Source organism: Macrobrachium nipponense, chromosome 1 (assembly GCF_015104395.2).
Source record: "Macrobrachium nipponense isolate FS-2020 chromosome 1, ASM1510439v2, whole genome shotgun sequence".
In the NCBI taxonomy this organism is placed as follows: Eukaryota; Metazoa; Arthropoda; class Malacostraca; order Decapoda; family Palaemonidae; genus Macrobrachium; species Macrobrachium nipponense.
In genome coordinates, this window is record NC_087200.1 from 125,736,038 (window position 1) to 125,754,668 (window position 18,631).

Sequence of the window (18,631 nt, forward strand, 5' to 3'; positions counted from 1 at the left end):
TATGTGTAAGCATTTTTCTTTGTACAACATTATTCTTCTCGATGACTTGACAAAATTGAAAATGTTCTGAGTGATAAATTTTTCATTATTCTTCTAATAAATTAAATTTTTGCAGGGCGCAGTGGAAATTCTAAAGGCACTTGGTTATCAAGAGAGAGAAGAAAATGTGCTACGATATCCCAGAAGATCTAAGACTGAGGTATCTGTCTTAGCCCGATTAACACTGGATATGCTGGTTTTAGCTGAGGAGCTGCGTCTTTATCTAACTGGAACACACCAGTATCCTACAAATATCTCAGACCTTTTCTTCCCATCCTCAGTGCCTTCTTCCAAACCTTCAGATGGATCTCAGATATTGCAAGACTTACCAAGACCACCTTCCTCAACTGGCTCTTACAGCTATATGTCTGCACAATCTAACACTTCACTAAACCACAGGCCAAGTAGTCAGGCATCATCTGTCACAGATGAAGAAACTGAAACACTTCAAGTATCAGTAAAACAAGCTAAAGCCAAAAAGATTAAACAGCCTTCTTCTTCAGATGAAGAGGTTACCTTAAAAGAGGATTTAGTTAATAAATCAGAGACAACAAAAGAAAGCAGCAAAGTTGACATATCATCTAACGAAAAAGCAGAGGAAAATTCTTCTAATGCTGAAATATTAATAGAGAACAAGAATCTGCATGCCCCAGAGAAAGCAGAAGCAGCAGACATGCCCTCCTTACTTGTGCAATCAACTACAAGTTTAGATATGTCGAGCCTCCCAGATTTACAGTCTATTCGATCTAGTACTACTTCACTCATAAATCCTTCAACAAAGGAACCCGATAAAGACACATCTGTTACACCTGCAACAACACCAATACCTGACACTCCAAAAGGATCTGAAGAAACAAAGGACAATCCAGAAGAACATATTTATGAGGAAATTGATGTGATTCGCCAACAAGTCCAAGCTTTAAGGGCTTCAAGTGTTCCTGTAGATACACCACCTCCACTTCCACCAAAAAAGAAAGTTAGCTCAGGTGGCGAAGATGATTCTGGACTCAGTCTCACATACCCTCATATGGAATGGACATCAGCATCAATGCCAGGCTCATTACGAGGAGGCTCAACTGGAGCAAGGAGGAAGAAGCGCAGAGCACCAATGCCACCTGACTTCATGCCTCCGGACTGGAAGCCGTATGAAAACAGACCTAGAGATGATGAGCAAGGGAAAGTAGAAAAGTCTACAAATGACAGCAAACGATCATTAAATCCATTTTATGAGGACATTGACTCTGTAAAATCTCAAGTAAAAGAACTTAACAAAGATTACGAAAATAAAGTGAAGGCAAAGCAGCTCAAAAATGATGATGGAAATCCATTTGAAAAAGATGAGTATATTATATCTGGATATGTAGGGAAAAATCCTTTCTATGAGGACATAGAGGAGGAAGATACAGAGAAACCAAAAATTGTTTCACGCTCAGCTGCATCCACTCCACTAAACAATACTCCTGGTCTTTGTCCCATGGGCTCTCTTTTAGAGCTACAGGATGAAAGCATACTTATAAAAGCTAAAAGAAAAGCACCAAGACCACCCTCTACTGATCCTTCAAGTAGAACAGCAACACCGCAACCACAGAAGTCTACATCTCCTCAGCCACCAAAGCACCCACCCACTGTGCCTCCCCCGCGACCACCTTCTTCTCCACCACCCCCAAGGCCACCATCTTCTCCAATACCCAAGCATCCTCCTACAACTCCACCACCTAAACCACCTCTATCACAGGAACAACTTGGAACCAAAACTGACATGACATCTCAAACCACAAACTCTATAAAAGACAATAAAACAGAAGAAATAAAGAATGAAAAAGAAAAGACTAAAGCCAGAAATATAGTAGGAAATGCTATCAAAGCATCACTACAGAAACTTCAGATCCAGCATCCCAATATACCACCACCCCCACCACCTCCAAAGCTGGATGATGAGGATGATGGTCTGCCCAACATTACAACAGACCATGCAGCAAGTCAAAATCCTTCACAGCCAACGCCATCACTTTTTGACGACATTCCTTACATGGATGCACATGACTTGAATGTGGACAAAGAGATGAAAAAACCAGATCCTGCACCTCAGTACGAAATTCCAGAATTACCTGGCAAAGATGGCATCCCACCAGCACCTCCCCTGTCACCAACTACACTGAGACAAACAGCTCTTTTACTTAGAGGTCATCGCAGTGTTCCTTTCATTGATGAATCAGATCTACCGCCAGACTGTCCCCCACCCCCACCCCCAACATCTCCACCTGATTCAACAACAGAGACTCCCAAGGCCTCACCACCAGAGACTCCGCATACATCACCTCCAGAAACCCCTAAAACTTCTCGACCTGGAACACCTTGCACATCTTCTCCTTCATCCCCCATTACCATCACACAGGTTGCTACAGACTCAGTTGCAGAACCTTCACTGAACTCCCCTTTGAAGGGCGAAAATATTGAGACCTTAAAAATAACAGTGCATATTAGGGATCCAAATAAAGAAGGAATGTCAGACATGACAGAGAACAGTCAAATAAACATAATGAATGAAGAAACAAATACAACAAAGAATGAAACAAAAATAGAAACAGTTTCAACTCAGTCAAAACTGCCACAAGATACAGCACAAAAAGAACCAGCAACCAAAATCACAGAAGATCCCTGTGTACCGCCCCCTCTACCACCAAAGGCTGGTACATCTCAAAACTCAAATGATGACCCTTATGCAAATCAGTCAGTCACAAGCTCAAGGTCCGGAGAAAAATCAGATTTTCTAGAATCTTCAAAACAAGCAGACAAAGTATCTACAACTTCTGAAGAAACCACTGCAAAATTAGAGCCCTTAGAAGAACAACAAAATGATGAGACGTCTTCAAAACCACTACAACAGGAGAACGAACAAGAGGAGCGATACGAAATTCCCGAAGTCATAAGAGAAACTGCTCTCTCTATTGGGCCTGAAGGCATGGTATGTATATGACATGACTGGATTAGTATCACTAACACTTTTGATTTGATATTTTCCTTCAGAAAAACATTAACAGTAAAATGTTTTTGCAAGTACTATTTACCATAAAAGCTTGAAATACCATCATGGTAGTTGTTACAAAACTTTTTCAAAATCAGTTAGCATCTAGAGTAATCTATTATAACTTTAATTACAAATATCCTTTATAACTTTCTTGGCCATTATAAATAGTGCATGATAGTTAGATAAGGCCAAAGTCTCTTAAACGCATAATCCAAGAAACCTAACTAAAGTCTCACGTTTTATGCATTTTCAAACCTAACTTCTTTTGTACCAGAACCTAACATCAAAGGAACAGATCCTGCTAATTCTCGCATGCCCAAACTTAAATTAGGGCAAGTTCTGCACACCTTTGAATTTACTGAGCAATGGACAAAGTCATATAGACATATACATAGTCTGGGGAACGTCCACATGTTCATATCAACTTCTGAAAATTTGATTTCAAGGCAAAGGCCATAGACACTAACACAGAAAGAAGAGAGCCTTGTACAGCTTGTCTTTCAGCTCATTCCTGTACAGCAATCCAATTAGTAACTGTACACTTATCACAAGAACCATTGGTGACTTTGCAGCTTCCCTAGTACACTCTGAATATATTCTTATACACCAGCCCTGAAAACTGTTTCTTGATATGATTACTATTGATAGGCAGCCGTCAAAGGAAATAATTTTGAAGGTATTCTCATAACTGATTTTAACCTTTCATCCATTAAAAAATAACAGGCAGTCCTTGGTTATTGGTGATCCGGTTTCATGCCTGTTGTCTAGTGCCGAAAATTGCCAAAAACTGGCATTTTTGGTGTAGAAAAATACCAATTTACAGTTATTGGCACCGATAACAGAGTATTGGTGCCAATACATACCTAACAGGGGCACCATTAACTGGTTATTGGTGCCAACAATTGCCAATTTTCGGCTAGCAGCACATTTCGTATACCATCAAACTGTTGGAACGGAACCCCGCCAATGACCGGAGACTGCTGTATGTATATATATATATATATATATATATATATATATATATATATATATATATATATATATATATATATATATATATATATATATATATATATATATATATATATATATATATATATATATATATATATATATATATATATATATATATATATATATTATATATATATATATATATATATATATATATATATATATATATATATATATATATATATATCTGACTTATTGGGATCAAAGACCAGTCTATCAAATGAAAGGGCAGGGTGCTGCCAACTGACCCACAAAGGTCATAAAAGAAGTTGCAACCTCTGTCTGTATCTAACATACCAGCGAATTTTACTCAACTTCCTGACCCAAGTTAGGTGGCATCCTGCCCAAAAAAACTCAGCTACAGGCATACTTATGCTATAACTTCTTTCATGACCTTTATGGGTCAATTGGTAGCACCCTCGCCTTCCATTTGAGAGGCACAGGTACGATCTCAATATGAGTTAGAAATTTATTTCATGAAATATGTACTCATGTGTTCACTAGTCCTATAATGCTCATGCTGAAGGGGTAATTCGAATTGAGTGATTGCTGGGTGGGAAGTTGGGTAAAATTTGCTGGTGTGACATTTGGCAGCTTGCCCAGGAAAACCCTCAGGAACATGTACTTTGGCTCCAACTTCTTATATGACCTTTATGGGTCAACTGGTAGAGTCCTGTCCCTTCATCTGAGAGGCTGGAGTTCAATCCCAATCCGAGTCAGAAAATTTATTCACAATGAAAAGGTCATTCGAATGAAATGCTACCAATTGACTCACTGTTGCTTTGGAAGTTGTAAAATTTGCTTGTAATTTAGACAACACTCTGCCCAGGAAAATCCTCAGGTACAGAGTACTTAGGCTCTAATTCTTTTATTACCTGTGTTGGTCAGTTGTTAATAGCTGCCCTTTCACTGGAAGACTAGAATTCGATTCAAATGTGAGTCAGAAATTTATTTCTGTGAAGCGTGTTCATTTGTTAATAGTTCCATATATATTTATATGATTATATGATTATACACATATATATATATATATATAATATATATATATATATATATATATATATATATATATATATATATGTGTGTGTGTGTGTGTGTGTGTGTGTGTGTGTTTGTATGAGTGAGTGTGGGTATGTTCCACACACACTTTGAAAAGCATTGAACAGTTTCAACCAAAATTGGTATACATAATACTTACCATCTGGGAATGAACACTGTGGGGTTGAGACATCACTGGCACCATAGGGGGGTGTGGGAAGGGGGGGAATGTAAAAATGACAGAATATGAGAGATATTAGTTTCTAATCCATAGTTTTCAAGGTCACTGAAATGAATAGTGACACTCCTGATGCCCCTTCAAGACGGCTGAGATGAATTGTGACACTCCCAATGCTCTTTAAGTCCAAGTTCAGCCCCGATTTGGTGAGAAGGGAGAAGGGGGTGAAATGTAAAAATAACCAAAACGGCAGATATAAGAGGCTAATCCATAGTTTTCAAGGTTGCTGAGAAGAACAGTGACTCTCCCAATGCCCCTGAAGTCCAAATTTAGCCCAGATAGGGAGGGGTTGAGAAGGGGGTGGTAAGGGGGCGACATGTAAAAATAATTTTAAAAACAACAGATATTAGCGTCTAATTCATAGTTTTCAAGGTTTCTAAGAAGGACATTGACACTCCCGATACCCTTCAAGACCAAGTTCAACCACAATAGGAGTGAGGGTGCCAGGTTGGTCAGCTAGAGTGTATCTAATGTATGTATAAGTACTAATGTACATATGTATGTATGTTATATATATATATATATATATATATATATATATATATTATATATATATATATATATATATATATATACACACACATGGTGTTTGAGCAAGAGGCAAGTTCCACAAAGTTGGTTAGGTTTGTTATGTAAAAAAAAAAAAAAAAGCAAGTACAACAGTAATAAAAGCCTCTGACGAAACATTGATGTTGGGAAATTAAAATTGTTCTACATCATCAAGGACCGGCACTTTGCGAAGGGATTATGAATGGAAATCTACGGTAATTATTATAGGCACATGGACTGGTGATCTGGGTGGAGACTGAAAAATGCAAGGAAGAGTAGTAGGGTGGGAGGAAAAGGGAAAAAAGAGTAAGAGAAATGTTTGAATACGGTGGTATGAAAGTTAATATGGGTAAAAAGTGAGGTTATGGTGTCTGACATGCAGGGAAGAGACACGATATTTGTACAAGACAGATTTAAAACCGGTTGAGAGTTTCAATAAATAGTACCTACTTTACACCAGTAAGGAGGGTGAGAAGCTGAGGTAGAAAACAGAATAAAAGCAGCTTGGGGAAATGGAGGGAGGAGGCAGGGATAAAGTGTGACATAATGCCACACAAAACTGAAATTAGAGTAAATATCTATGCACTGTAATGGGACCAAAAATAATGCACGCTTCAGAAACGTGGGCACTAAGAAGGAACGAGGAGCACAAGCAGAGGCAAACAGAAATGTGTATGGTGAGATGGATTTTAGGATATCACTGCATAAGAGACCGGAAAATGAGAAATTACAAGTACTGGAGTGATAAAGATTAGTGATATGATAAGAGTCAAGACTGAGATGCTACGTCTAGGGGAAGGGATGATTGATGATGGAGTGAAAAGCAGGCTTGGAGGAAACCTGATAAGGGCAGAGGTTACGCAGGAGGCAAAGAATTAGATTGAGTGATGTGGTTGAAGGAAGATTTGGAGAAAAAGGATTTATTAGAGGAACATGCATTTATTACGAATAGTTGGGGAAGCATCAAGGCAACCAACCACTTAGCTTAGGGATAGTGGTGGGTAGGAGACACAATTATATATATATATATATATATATATATATATTATATATATATAATATATATATATATATAAAAATATCCATTACTATGGAATGGCACTATAACTTGCGAATAACTTACACTAAATGGGAGTGATAACTGATAAATGCATCTGGCCATGCCAGATGCTTTGGACAGTGTCTTTGGTAAACATGAAATTATAAAAAATTAATTTTGACCACTTAGTCACCTCTTAACAGCTAAGGTGTAAGTAAACTGAAGCTTTTTATTGTATCTAAATCAGAGGGCCCAGGTTCAAATCCAGACTAGGGCATATGCACTTACTAATTATACTATTGCCTGTGAGTGTAAGTTATTCTCAATGCATCGTGAATTGGATATTTAACAATATTTATGGATTAACATTCTTAAAGTCAAACTTAAGAAAAAATTATATATATATATATATATATATATATATATATATATATATATATATATATATAATGTGTGCAAACATAACTGTATCACAAAAATATGGAACATGATGAATACAAATATAGACAAATTCCATAAAGGAAAGAGAATATTGGACCGGCAAGGCCTTTCAACTTCTTGTCCTTTACTTAGCAGACTGAAGAAATATAAAACAAGTTCACACAGAATGCTCATAATATATTATATAATATATATATATATTATAATATATATATATATATATAATATATATATATATATAATAATTATATATTATTTTATATATAATTATAAATATATGAATAATTATATGTTTAGGGGGGGGGGGGGGGGGGGGGGGGGGGGGGGGGGGGGGGGGGGGGGGTTGGGGGGGGGGGGGGGGGGGGGGGGGGGGGGGGGGGGGGGGGGGGGGGGGGGGGGGGTGGGGGGGGGGGGGGGGGGGGGGGGGGGGGGGGGGGGGGGGGGTGGGGGGAGGGGGGGGGGGGTGTTTAATACTATATATGAGTATATAATATATATATAATATAATATATTATATTATATATATATATATATTTATATAATGTAGATTATATATATCTATATTATATGTATGTATATTGCTATAATATAAGTATAATTAATATATTATATATATTTATTGATTAAATAGTATATATATATATAATAATAATATATATAATATATAATTATATTTATCATAGTATTTATATGTAACTGTAATACTATATATAAGTATATATATATATAGATAATTTATAATGGATGTATAAGTTATATAGTATATAAATATATATAATATATATATTTATATATATACGTATACATATATATATAACATACATATATTATAATATAGTAATATATATATAATTATATAATATATATATATATAGTATATAATATATATATATATATATATATATATATATATATATATATATATATATCTATAATTATTATATAATATATACTTAATATTATATGAGCATTCTGTGTAAACTTGTTTTTATATTTCTTCAGTCTGCTAAGTAAAGGACAAGAAGTTGAAAGGCCTTGCAGGCTCCAATATTCTCTTTCCTTTATGGAATTTGTCTTTATTTATGTATTCATCATGTTCCATATTTTTGTGATACAGTTATGTGCACACATTATATATATATATATATATATACTATATATATATATATATATATATATAGATATATATATAAATATATATATATAGTATATATATAGATATATATATATAGATATATATATAATGTAATTTTTTCTTATGTATGACTTTAAGAATATTAATCCATAAATATTGTTAAATATCGAATTCACGATGCATTGAGAATAACTTACATCCACAGGCAATAGTATAATTAGTAAGTGCATTTGCCCTAGTCTGGATTTGAACCTGGGCCCTCTGATTTAGATACAATAAAAAGCACTTCAGTTTACTTAAATCTTATCATATATATATATATATATATATATATATATATATATATATATATATATGAAAGATGGTGATTACAAAGGAAACAGTATGTACCTGGAATCCAACACAATTTAAGAATTAGTAGACCTATCAGAACAGGCTTAAGAGGTTTTCCAAACGATTAAGCCTAACAGGTCAGAAGCAGGGACAAGACAATTAAGAGATTAAACAAAAATGGTGACTGGCCACCAAAATATTTTATAAAAGTACAACTCGATGACTCCATTTAGGAAACAGTAACAACAATATTTGCAATGAGAACATTTTTACAAAAAATTTTAACCATGCGAATACGTAGTAAATATATCCAAGGTAAGTAATTAAGCCAGTGATTTTATCTTTTAGGTCATGCTTGAGCACTTTACTAATACAGGGATCCAAATAGTACATCCCAGGCTAAGGTTAAAATTACAATGGACAGTAAGCTAGTAATAGAGGATCCAAAAAGATTTCATGAAGCGAAATCTTCCGACCTGCCAATCACTGAACTTTCAGTCCAATTTATCCTGTGAGTTTTCACTTAAATGAACGAATACTGAATTGCATTGGATGTTTCCCCTGTTTTGACAGAATACTTATGCTGTTTAATTTGTACTTCTAAATCCTAGCTAGATTGGCAGATATAAAAAGTGGGCGCAGTCCAAAGATGGAATTTTATATATTATATTGTTGTTGTTTTCCTTAGAGTTACTTTTTATTGACATTCCTTTTTGTCTTATTATAGGAATAAACGAGGTTGACATTAAAGGCTTTTAATAATGATTTTGTTTTCAACACCACTAAAGTAAGGCAAGCTAAAAATCTTTTTGTGGGCTTTATCATAACAAATATCTAGTATATGTAAAGGAAAACATAAATCTGTCCCTATTTTCTTATGCATTCGATTTCTTCATCCAAATACAAACTGCGCAATGCTCGTAGAGACATACAAGAAAATATTTATATTCTAACATTAAGGTGATGCCTGAATAGAAAATGGACATAAGTTAAGTTGTTGGTTGGTTTCCTATAAATAAATACTGAACTACTTAATATTTGTCCATTTCTATTCAAGCCATGTTTGGACTACCCTCTTTTTATATCTGCCAGTCTAGCAAGGATTTAGAAGTACAAATTAAAAAATAGAAGTATTCTGTCAAAACTGGGCAAACTTCCAATGCAATATTTGATCATTTAAGTGAAAACTCACAGGATAAACTGGTCTGAAAGTTCAGTGATTGGCAGATCGAAAAATTTCTCTTCATTAAATCTTTTAGGATCCCCTATTAGACAACTTACTGTCCATTGTAATTTTAACCTTATTAACCATGGGATGTGTATTTGGATCCCTGTATTAGTAAAACGTTCAAGAATAACCTACAATATAAAATCATTGACTTAATTACAAATTAGTTACCTTGGATATATTTTCTCTGTATTCGAATGTTTAATATTTTTTGTAAAATGTTCTCCTTACAAAAGTTGATTGTTTAATAAATGGAGTTATTGAGTTGTACTTTTATAAAAAAAAAAAAATTGTTGTCAGTCACCTTTTTTGCATAATCTCTTATTTGTCTTGTCCCTGCTTCTGACCTGTAGAACCTCTTAAGCCTGTTCTGATAGGTCTACTAACCCTTAAATTGTGTTGGATTCCAGGTACATACTGTTTCCATTGTAATCACCAACTATCATTTATACGAGCTTTCTTTGTAAACCTTTTTTTATATTTCTTCAGTTTGCTAAGTAAAGGACAAGAAGTCAAAAGACCTTGTAGAATTACATCGCTTCTGTTTTTTTGTCCTTTATAATATTCTTACAATATACATACGTATGAATATATATAATATATATATATAAATATATACATATACATACGTACAATATATATATATATATATATATATATATATATATATATATAATATATATATATATATATATATATATATATATATATTTATATATATATACAACACACAATGACTGGCATCTTGAATATGTCAACAAATTGTTATAATGTATACACATACATACACAACCACACATATAAATACATATATATAGTGTGTGTGTATATAATATAATTAATTATATATATAATAATTATATATATTATATTATAATATATATATATAACTTCTTGCATATCGAATACGAGAGGTCAACAAATTGGGATTAGGTCTATGGCATTTTCTCTTCCTTACTATACTTCATCATTTTCTTTTCCATTCACAACCTTAAAACTGTATATATCTTCCCTTTACAAAAGTCAGTAACAAGCTTAAGTCTATCTTGTCAACGCTGAAGCAAAGCCTACAGATGTTTAATGTCCCAGTAATCAAAAGCAAACGAAATAACGTTAACCAATAATAAGTAGAAAGCTGACAGTCAGGAAGGAGGACCCTCTTCTCACATGTTCCCAATAAATAGTTATGCTTGAGCATGAACTCCTACTGGATGTCTCCGACCAAAATAAAACTCACTTGATGCTGAAACGTTCTCTGAAATTGCAATTAAACACTCAGTAGCCGGATGGAAGCAGTTGTGAGGAAAAACAAGGAATCTACGTGACAATGAACTATACTCGGTTTTTTTCCATCTGTCCATCCGCCTGTGGTGTTTGCGTATGGTAACACTGCGTCCCGGGCTTTAGATAGTTACATTCAGCTTACATTCAACAATAATAACAATATCCTATTTCGAATATTAACGGTGTAATTCGCATACAGTAAATTATTAAAACACGTTTCAGTTGCAAATGTACACCCAGATATCCTTTTATTTACCTAAAACTTACACATAGCGTAACTATTTAAAGCCCGGGACGCAGTGTTACCATACAAAAACACCACAGGCGGATGGACAGATGGAAAAAAACAAAGTATAGACAGCATGACCTTGCGTTATGGTGATATGTGCGTGAACTGAGGCAGGAAAAAACAAATTCAAAATTAAGATAATACGACGAAAGTCAAACCCCAAACCCGACAAATAAAGTTTAAATTATTTGCAGGCTGACTAAACAGAAGCACTGAGTTACCGATTGACACAGGGTATGATTACTAGACCCTAAAGGACGGCAGCAAAATTTGTGGCCCAATAACATCATCATAATTACATTACGAACGCATGCAAAGTTAACAGGATACTCTCTCTTCATATTTTCTTGCTACAATACTGTTTTTTTTTTAATCTAGTTAATTAACTATCGTAAAATGAATACCATATGAAAAAACGCTGAGGAGGATGAAGAGGGGAAAAAAGAAATAAAATTAAAAAATGGAAGGCAGAGGTCAGCAGTAAGAGTAGTAGTTTAGAAAAATATAGGAAATGGAAAAAATAAATAGAAGATAGCGTGTACGATAATATCCTATAGACCAACAGCAGTTAATTACTCTAGCGTGCCGAGAGAGAACAAATTGCCTTCCCCCTCATTGATAGGAAAACCCGAGGAGGAGGAGGAGGAGGAGGAGGAGGAGGAGGTACCAAAAAAGAGGAGGAGACTCAAATCACGTTGCCAGCGGAACATTTCATACACTTCATACATAACGTAAAGCACCATACGGAGGAAGCAAAGGAGCTAGAGCAGCCATACCATGAGATGAGAGAGATACAATAGGAAACTTCAAGTCTAGGGAAGAAAGAGGAAAAGAAAGACATACCACATGACAAGAACAATATGGAAGGCGACAGACAAGTCATTAAAAGAGCTCAGGAACGAGGACTAAGAAGCTCAGGGAGAACCAACACAAAGGCAAGACCTTCGAACTGACAAGAACCTGAAGGACAAACAGGGCCCTAGGTTTTGCTTACTCGGGGAGTAAGACTACAAACTGCTTTGTTGTTGTTGGGGGGGGGGGGGGGGGGGGGGGGGGGGGGGGGGGGGGGGGGGGGGGGGGGGGGGGGGTGTTGGGGGGGGGGGGGGGGGGATAGGAAAGCCCTATGGAAGAGCCAAAAAATTTTTGAAAAGTGTTTTGCGTTGAAGTTAAGGAGACAGGAATTTTAGGAGAGGACATTTATGATTGATCTATTAGAATAAAAATTTCAAAAATAAATAATGTGAATGTTAAACAGTAGAGAACAATTTATGATGATCATTAATAAAAAGAAAAAAATAAAAATTGTAATGTTAAACGTAGGAACTTATGCCTAATATAAAGAGTATTTATCTAAATGTTCGTTGGTGAAACAACGCGCTATTTGACCGTAGATTTTATCACGCGTCCCGAGTTTATGGGCTGCTCTAGACCTAGTGGCAAGGGCCCGTGCCGGCACAAAGCCAGCTAAATCATAAACCAACCAACCATCCCGAGTAAACTGGAGGTAGGATCACGCCTTGTTCATCCACTTCTCATGATCACCAATTTTAGGCATGGGGTTAACACCCTCGTTCCAGGCATCAACCAAATCGATTTCCCGGAACTTGCACCGAATATCCCAAATGAAACCCGACGTCTGAATCCGGAAACCAATGACGAAGAACTCGCTTTCAAGTTCAAATGCTGTTTTTAAAATAAAATTTTAACCACCGAGACCCCCTCCCCCAACCCCACCAAGTTTAATGGCGATGCTGTTTAGGAAAATTAGCATACATTCAGAACTTCTGTCAATGTGTTTCATTATTCCCTGGTGATCGATCCAGGCTCGAGAGGAGGGGGGGGATATAATCCTTTGGTTTAAGACTTATTGCATGATTTCTTTCAAATGCAGTCATGTGCTGGAGGCAGATCCCGGAAGCAATACGTTGACATATATATCGCAATCTAAAGAACCTACGAATCAGAATGTTATACAATAAAAATGAACGATACCAAACTTGGGGTGTGGCGAGGTCAGATACCAATCAAAAGAGGTAAAACGGTCATTTTTATTATGCGCGATATACATAAACTTTGTAACGATATCAATTATTGTTAAATATTCAGAATTGTAAATGTAAATCTTCTATGCACAAATCGGGTTACCAAAGTCTCAGAATTGTAAATTTAAATCTTATTTACACAAATCGGTTACCGAATCTAAGTTTTGCTGAAGTTCCTCCTCTTCCTTTCCCGATGGAATACATCACTTTTGACAAAGTTAGCGCCGACCTCATGTTGAATTTGGGAAGCTTATACCTGCTGCAGACGATCAGTATCTGCAATCTCTACTCTCTCATTTTCTACACCAACAACCATGTCTCTACTGAAGACTAACAAGGCATGATCCAACCTCCAGCGTACTCGGGATCGTGCTAAAATCTACAGTCAAACAGCGTGTTGTTTCACCAACGAAAATTGAAATAAATTTGCCATATTTCCTTAGAAATGATTGTTCTGTACTGCTTAACACGCACACTATTTATTTTTTGCATTTTCATCTTCATAAATAAATCCTAAATATCCTATCCTAAACTTCCTGTATCTTTAACTCAATGCGAAACACCTTTGTCAAACATTTCGAGGCTCTTCCATCGGCCTTTCCTCCCCACCTAACAAGAACAGCAGCAGCAACAACAACAAAGTGGTTTATAGGCTTACTCCCCGAGAAAACTAAAACGCCAAAACAGACTATGTGGCGTAGAGAGACCTCGGTTTACTCATGCCTCACGCAACATAATCTCTACACGATGGTGATTTATCCTGAGTAGAAACGCCAGAGCATTAACGTAACTTTATTTAATCTTCAGAGAAAAAACATCCTTGGAAGACAATAGCTAGACCAACAACCATGTCACTACTGAAGACCAACATGGCGTGATCCAATCTACATTATGACCTTACTAAACAGGTCACGACAAAGGTGCCTACCTCTCCGCAACATTGCATCAACATGAAAAATAGGAAGTTGACCTCACAAATGACTCTTCATTGAACAGGACGTGAGAGGCAAACTATCTAACTACCACGATACCAAAGACCTTTATCTCAATCTTTGAAATCTGGGGGCAGTGCACATGGTGCCAACCCACTAAGTTTCCTTGAAATTAAAGGCCGTGCCAGCACAAGGCTAGCTTAATGTGAAACAACAACAACAACAAGAAAACAAGGAAACGATGATAATAATAAATTATTAAACTTCGAACAAGTCGAATGGTCATGGTGATGCCAGACAATGAAAAATACGACAATGTGTACATTCTGTTAACAGTCAAACAAGAAAAGAAATACAATAAAAACAAGAAGCTGAATCACAAGGACCTACAACTGTGACCGAGACAGCTTCCTCGGTTTCGAGAAGGACGCTCTGTTTCCGTGATCTGTGTAACGGCTCTGGGATTTGGGCAAAATAATCCAGCTATGCGATGTATGTCGGGGTGACGCGGTCATGCGTATGGACTCCGAGCTCGAGCACCGACATCAATTTTTTTTATCAAATAAGCTTCAGAATTACAGATACTAAAAGTGATTCAATGTCGCTTTTCAATAAAAAAACAAAAACAAAATTATCATAAGTACACAAACAAACAGCGTAAATAATCATTTAACGAAATTAAATAATGTGTTATCCAAAGTTAATTTCAAATTCATCTCAAGTTCTACGAGAGAGAGAGAGAGAGAGAGAGAGAGAGAGAGAGAGAGAGAGAGAGAGAGAGAGAGAGAGAGAGAGGTGGGCTTTTAAACTGGTCTGCAGAGCCAATGACATTTATTCAAGAAATAATTTCGGGCCAGGGTCACACAGACACCTGAGATGACCAACAAGCCATAAACAGCAGCACAAAAACGTTTTAAAAATACAAAAACAAAACTGATTAGTTTCTGCGAAATGCAAGTATGAGAAAAATGGGAGACAACATACAAGGTAAATTTTAGAAGAAAAAATAACAATAATTATTCGTAAAACAAATGAACTATTTACACAATTTGAGGTTCTCCTCAACACTGCTTTTATTACGTTTTTGGTTCGGTTTGTTTGTCTAATGTTGGCAGGTTTAAGGAAAAACAGGCGAAGGGATTTTTGAAAGTTTTGGGGAAATTTTGGGTTTTTCCTTGGGGAGGGGATGGGAGGTGGTTGATTAACTTCTCAGCCTTGGTAGATATTTCTCCCTCTGAACTTTGTGTGTGTGTGTTGTGTGTGTGTGTGTGTGTTGTGAGAGACAGCAGTCCCCTATGGTATCAATTTCTACCGGAACCTCAGATTCAACAAACGGGATAGTCAGGTTAAGAATAGTGTAATTGTTTTCAAGTTCATTCCAATATCTGGCTGACACAAGCGAGCCAATTACCCTGAAGCATAAGAGGGGAACATATGGAGTCACCGAAGAAACGATGAAATTAGGGTAGCACACGCAGAAGTATTGGGGACAGACCTACTCGCGATTTTCCAGTGGGTTTTTCAGGCCGTTTCTGTCTGCCCAGACAATGAGTTGCACTAGGCACGGCCGCACAGACCAGTTTTCGTTTCAGTTTCCAGTCATTGAAGTTCATACTTCTCTAGCTGGCTTCAGCTAGCTTTCGCTGTGGTGGAAAGAAATGGGTGGAAAACGACACCAAATTTCTGGGAAATGGAAAGTTATCATTTTTCAAGTTAATAATAAAAAAAATACATTATTAACAATCTCATGAACAGTAACTGTAAAATATTATCAACCACGAATTTATTTATGAATAATAACAGTGGAAAATTATTAATCACGAACTTATGAATAATAACTGTGGAATAGAGCTTAATATATCCGAAGGAGGAATGACTTACAGGCCCATTAGGCTACATTAAGACTGTGAAACTCGGAGCTTTCCACTGTGTTCTGAATCAATTATTTTGCCCAGTTCCAGAAAAAACAAAATGACTCTGCCTATGATGGCCATAAAACGATCAACTGAAATAAAAATAAGATGAAATTAAGACGATGATTCTTGTTTCTTCCTAACTTCCCTTTCCCTGCACCCAAAAAATTTTCCTCGTTCATGTCGGGATAAGACTTAGTCGTGACATCGAATCCCAATACCAACGAAATTCAAAGCAACCACATTTCGTTTATTTTCCAAACAAGACAGGGCCTATTCCTTTTTTCTCTCCAAACAAATTAAAGCATAATATTGTCTGTTTCTTTCAAGAAATCAGTTCATTTTGTTTATTTTTTCACAGACCCGCTCGAAGGACAACCATTCTTGTACTCTCTTCTGATAAAACTGTAATCGATGACTTGTAAGTTATGTGTGCATCTACTGAGCTTTGTGGATTTCAATTAGCCGCTAGTAACGAAATTTAAACACCAAAATCATCAAAGACTGACCATAGCACACAATGATTAACTATCTTAATAGCAGACTGAAATAAGTCAAATGAACATGTTTATTTGATTCTGTCAGTTATCAAATGAGCATCTTTATTTGCTTCTCAATGTATATTTCAAAGAAGAAAAATAACTTGCTCTATTTAGAATTCAGCAATAGCCTGCACGCCGTAGTCTTAATGCTTAGATGCAGAATGCGTATAAATTAAACTAGTTAAGATAACAGTTTGAATACCAACTTATCGCATCACAGATCTAGAGGACGACATCAATTGCAGTCTGCAGAAGAGCTTGAAGAATCATCTATAAAAGGTTTTAAAAATATTTGATACACCCGAAATAAAAAAGAAAAAAAAAAGCTATAAGACACAACTACACACACAGAAACAATACTCCTCATTCAACCTCCGGATTGAGTTAAAGCATTTCATGACTAATATCAGCAGTAAAGTAAAAGTTCGACGTAAACACGAAAATAAAAATTTCAAATAACATATGGAGATTCTCAATTGCACGGCTTAACCAAAGTAAATCTAAAATCCCGAGGCCCAATAAATGCTGAAAGAAAAGCCACCGTGCTCCCATTTTTATTACATAGTACAACAGTCAATTATGTTACAATGCACTTGTAAAATAATGAGCTAAATTAGTTCTCGGCCACTATACTGAGCAATGAACACACTGCGGTACAACATGAGAATGTCCATACAAAAAGTGGTCAGCCTGAAGAAGAGTCTTGAGAAGCATTAGCACACAAGAGCACAGCGGCACAATCCTCTTACAAATGAGCCTGACACGCACACTATTTACTTCACAAAAGATCTGAATCATTTAAAAGCTTCTTGAATTGGGGAAAAGACTAGAAAACAAAGCACTGCATAACTACATACTCAATGGGATTCAGCTACTAGCACAATGGACCACTATCACTAGAAACTGTTTCATCTTTACCACATTCATATTTTGGGTGTTCAGATTCCTTCAAACTTCCCATCGTCCCCAACCGATTGATTGATTGATGTTTCAGCCATACATAAGAGCATTGTGCTACAGTGAAGGACATCCATGTCAGCGGTAGCCTTTATTTCCTGCGCCACTAAAAACGACGGATAAAGTGCCACTTCTCACTGGAAATTATATAATTTGACAGTAGTTATGAAGCTGTCTGAAAATAATGCTGCATCACATCTCTTGAAAAAATGGAAGAAAGTTTTAAGTATAGAAAATAGGTTGTTAGTTTCTAGGGAAGTAGTACTGAAAACTCAGAATAATCATTAAACGTACTTTAGGGTTTCATCAATGACCAATAATGCTAAAATTGCATCAAAATGAAGAGTGTGTGAAGAAATATAAAAATCACGAGATCGTGGTAGCTATTGCAAATAGGCTACACATAAATCTGATGAAAGTGTGCCCAGCAGACTATAATTACACACACACACATATATATACTATATATATATTATATACTATATATATATATTATATGTGTGTGTAATTATAATCTGTTGGTCACTTTCATCAGATTTATGTATACATATATATATACATTAATATATATATATATATATATATATATA

At 35.9% G+C, this 18,631-nt stretch overlaps 1 protein-coding gene and 1 long non-coding RNA gene across 6 annotated transcripts in view; one reads left to right on the top strand and one right to left on the bottom strand.

The window, feature by feature from the left end:
- Positions 1-18,631, bottom strand: part of LOC135219603 (uncharacterized) — a 125,101-nt gene that overhangs the window by 87,766 nt on the left and 18,704 nt on the right. The window lies entirely within an intron of this gene.
- LOC135219602 (mucin-2-like) overlaps positions 1-18,631 on the top strand; it is a 95,988-nt gene that overhangs the window by 42,483 nt on the left and 34,874 nt on the right. For 3 of the 5 annotated variants that reach the window (XM_064256495.1, XM_064256491.1, XM_064256492.1), the window contains exon 6: positions 116-3,004. In XM_064256495.1, the coding sequence (XP_064112565.1) occupies positions 116-3,004 (2,889 nt within the window). Of the gene's footprint in view, positions 1-115; positions 3,005-16,903; positions 16,964-18,631 lie in introns of all 5 variants that reach the window. The other 2 variants (XM_064256493.1, XM_064256494.1) reach the window with 1 other exon arrangement.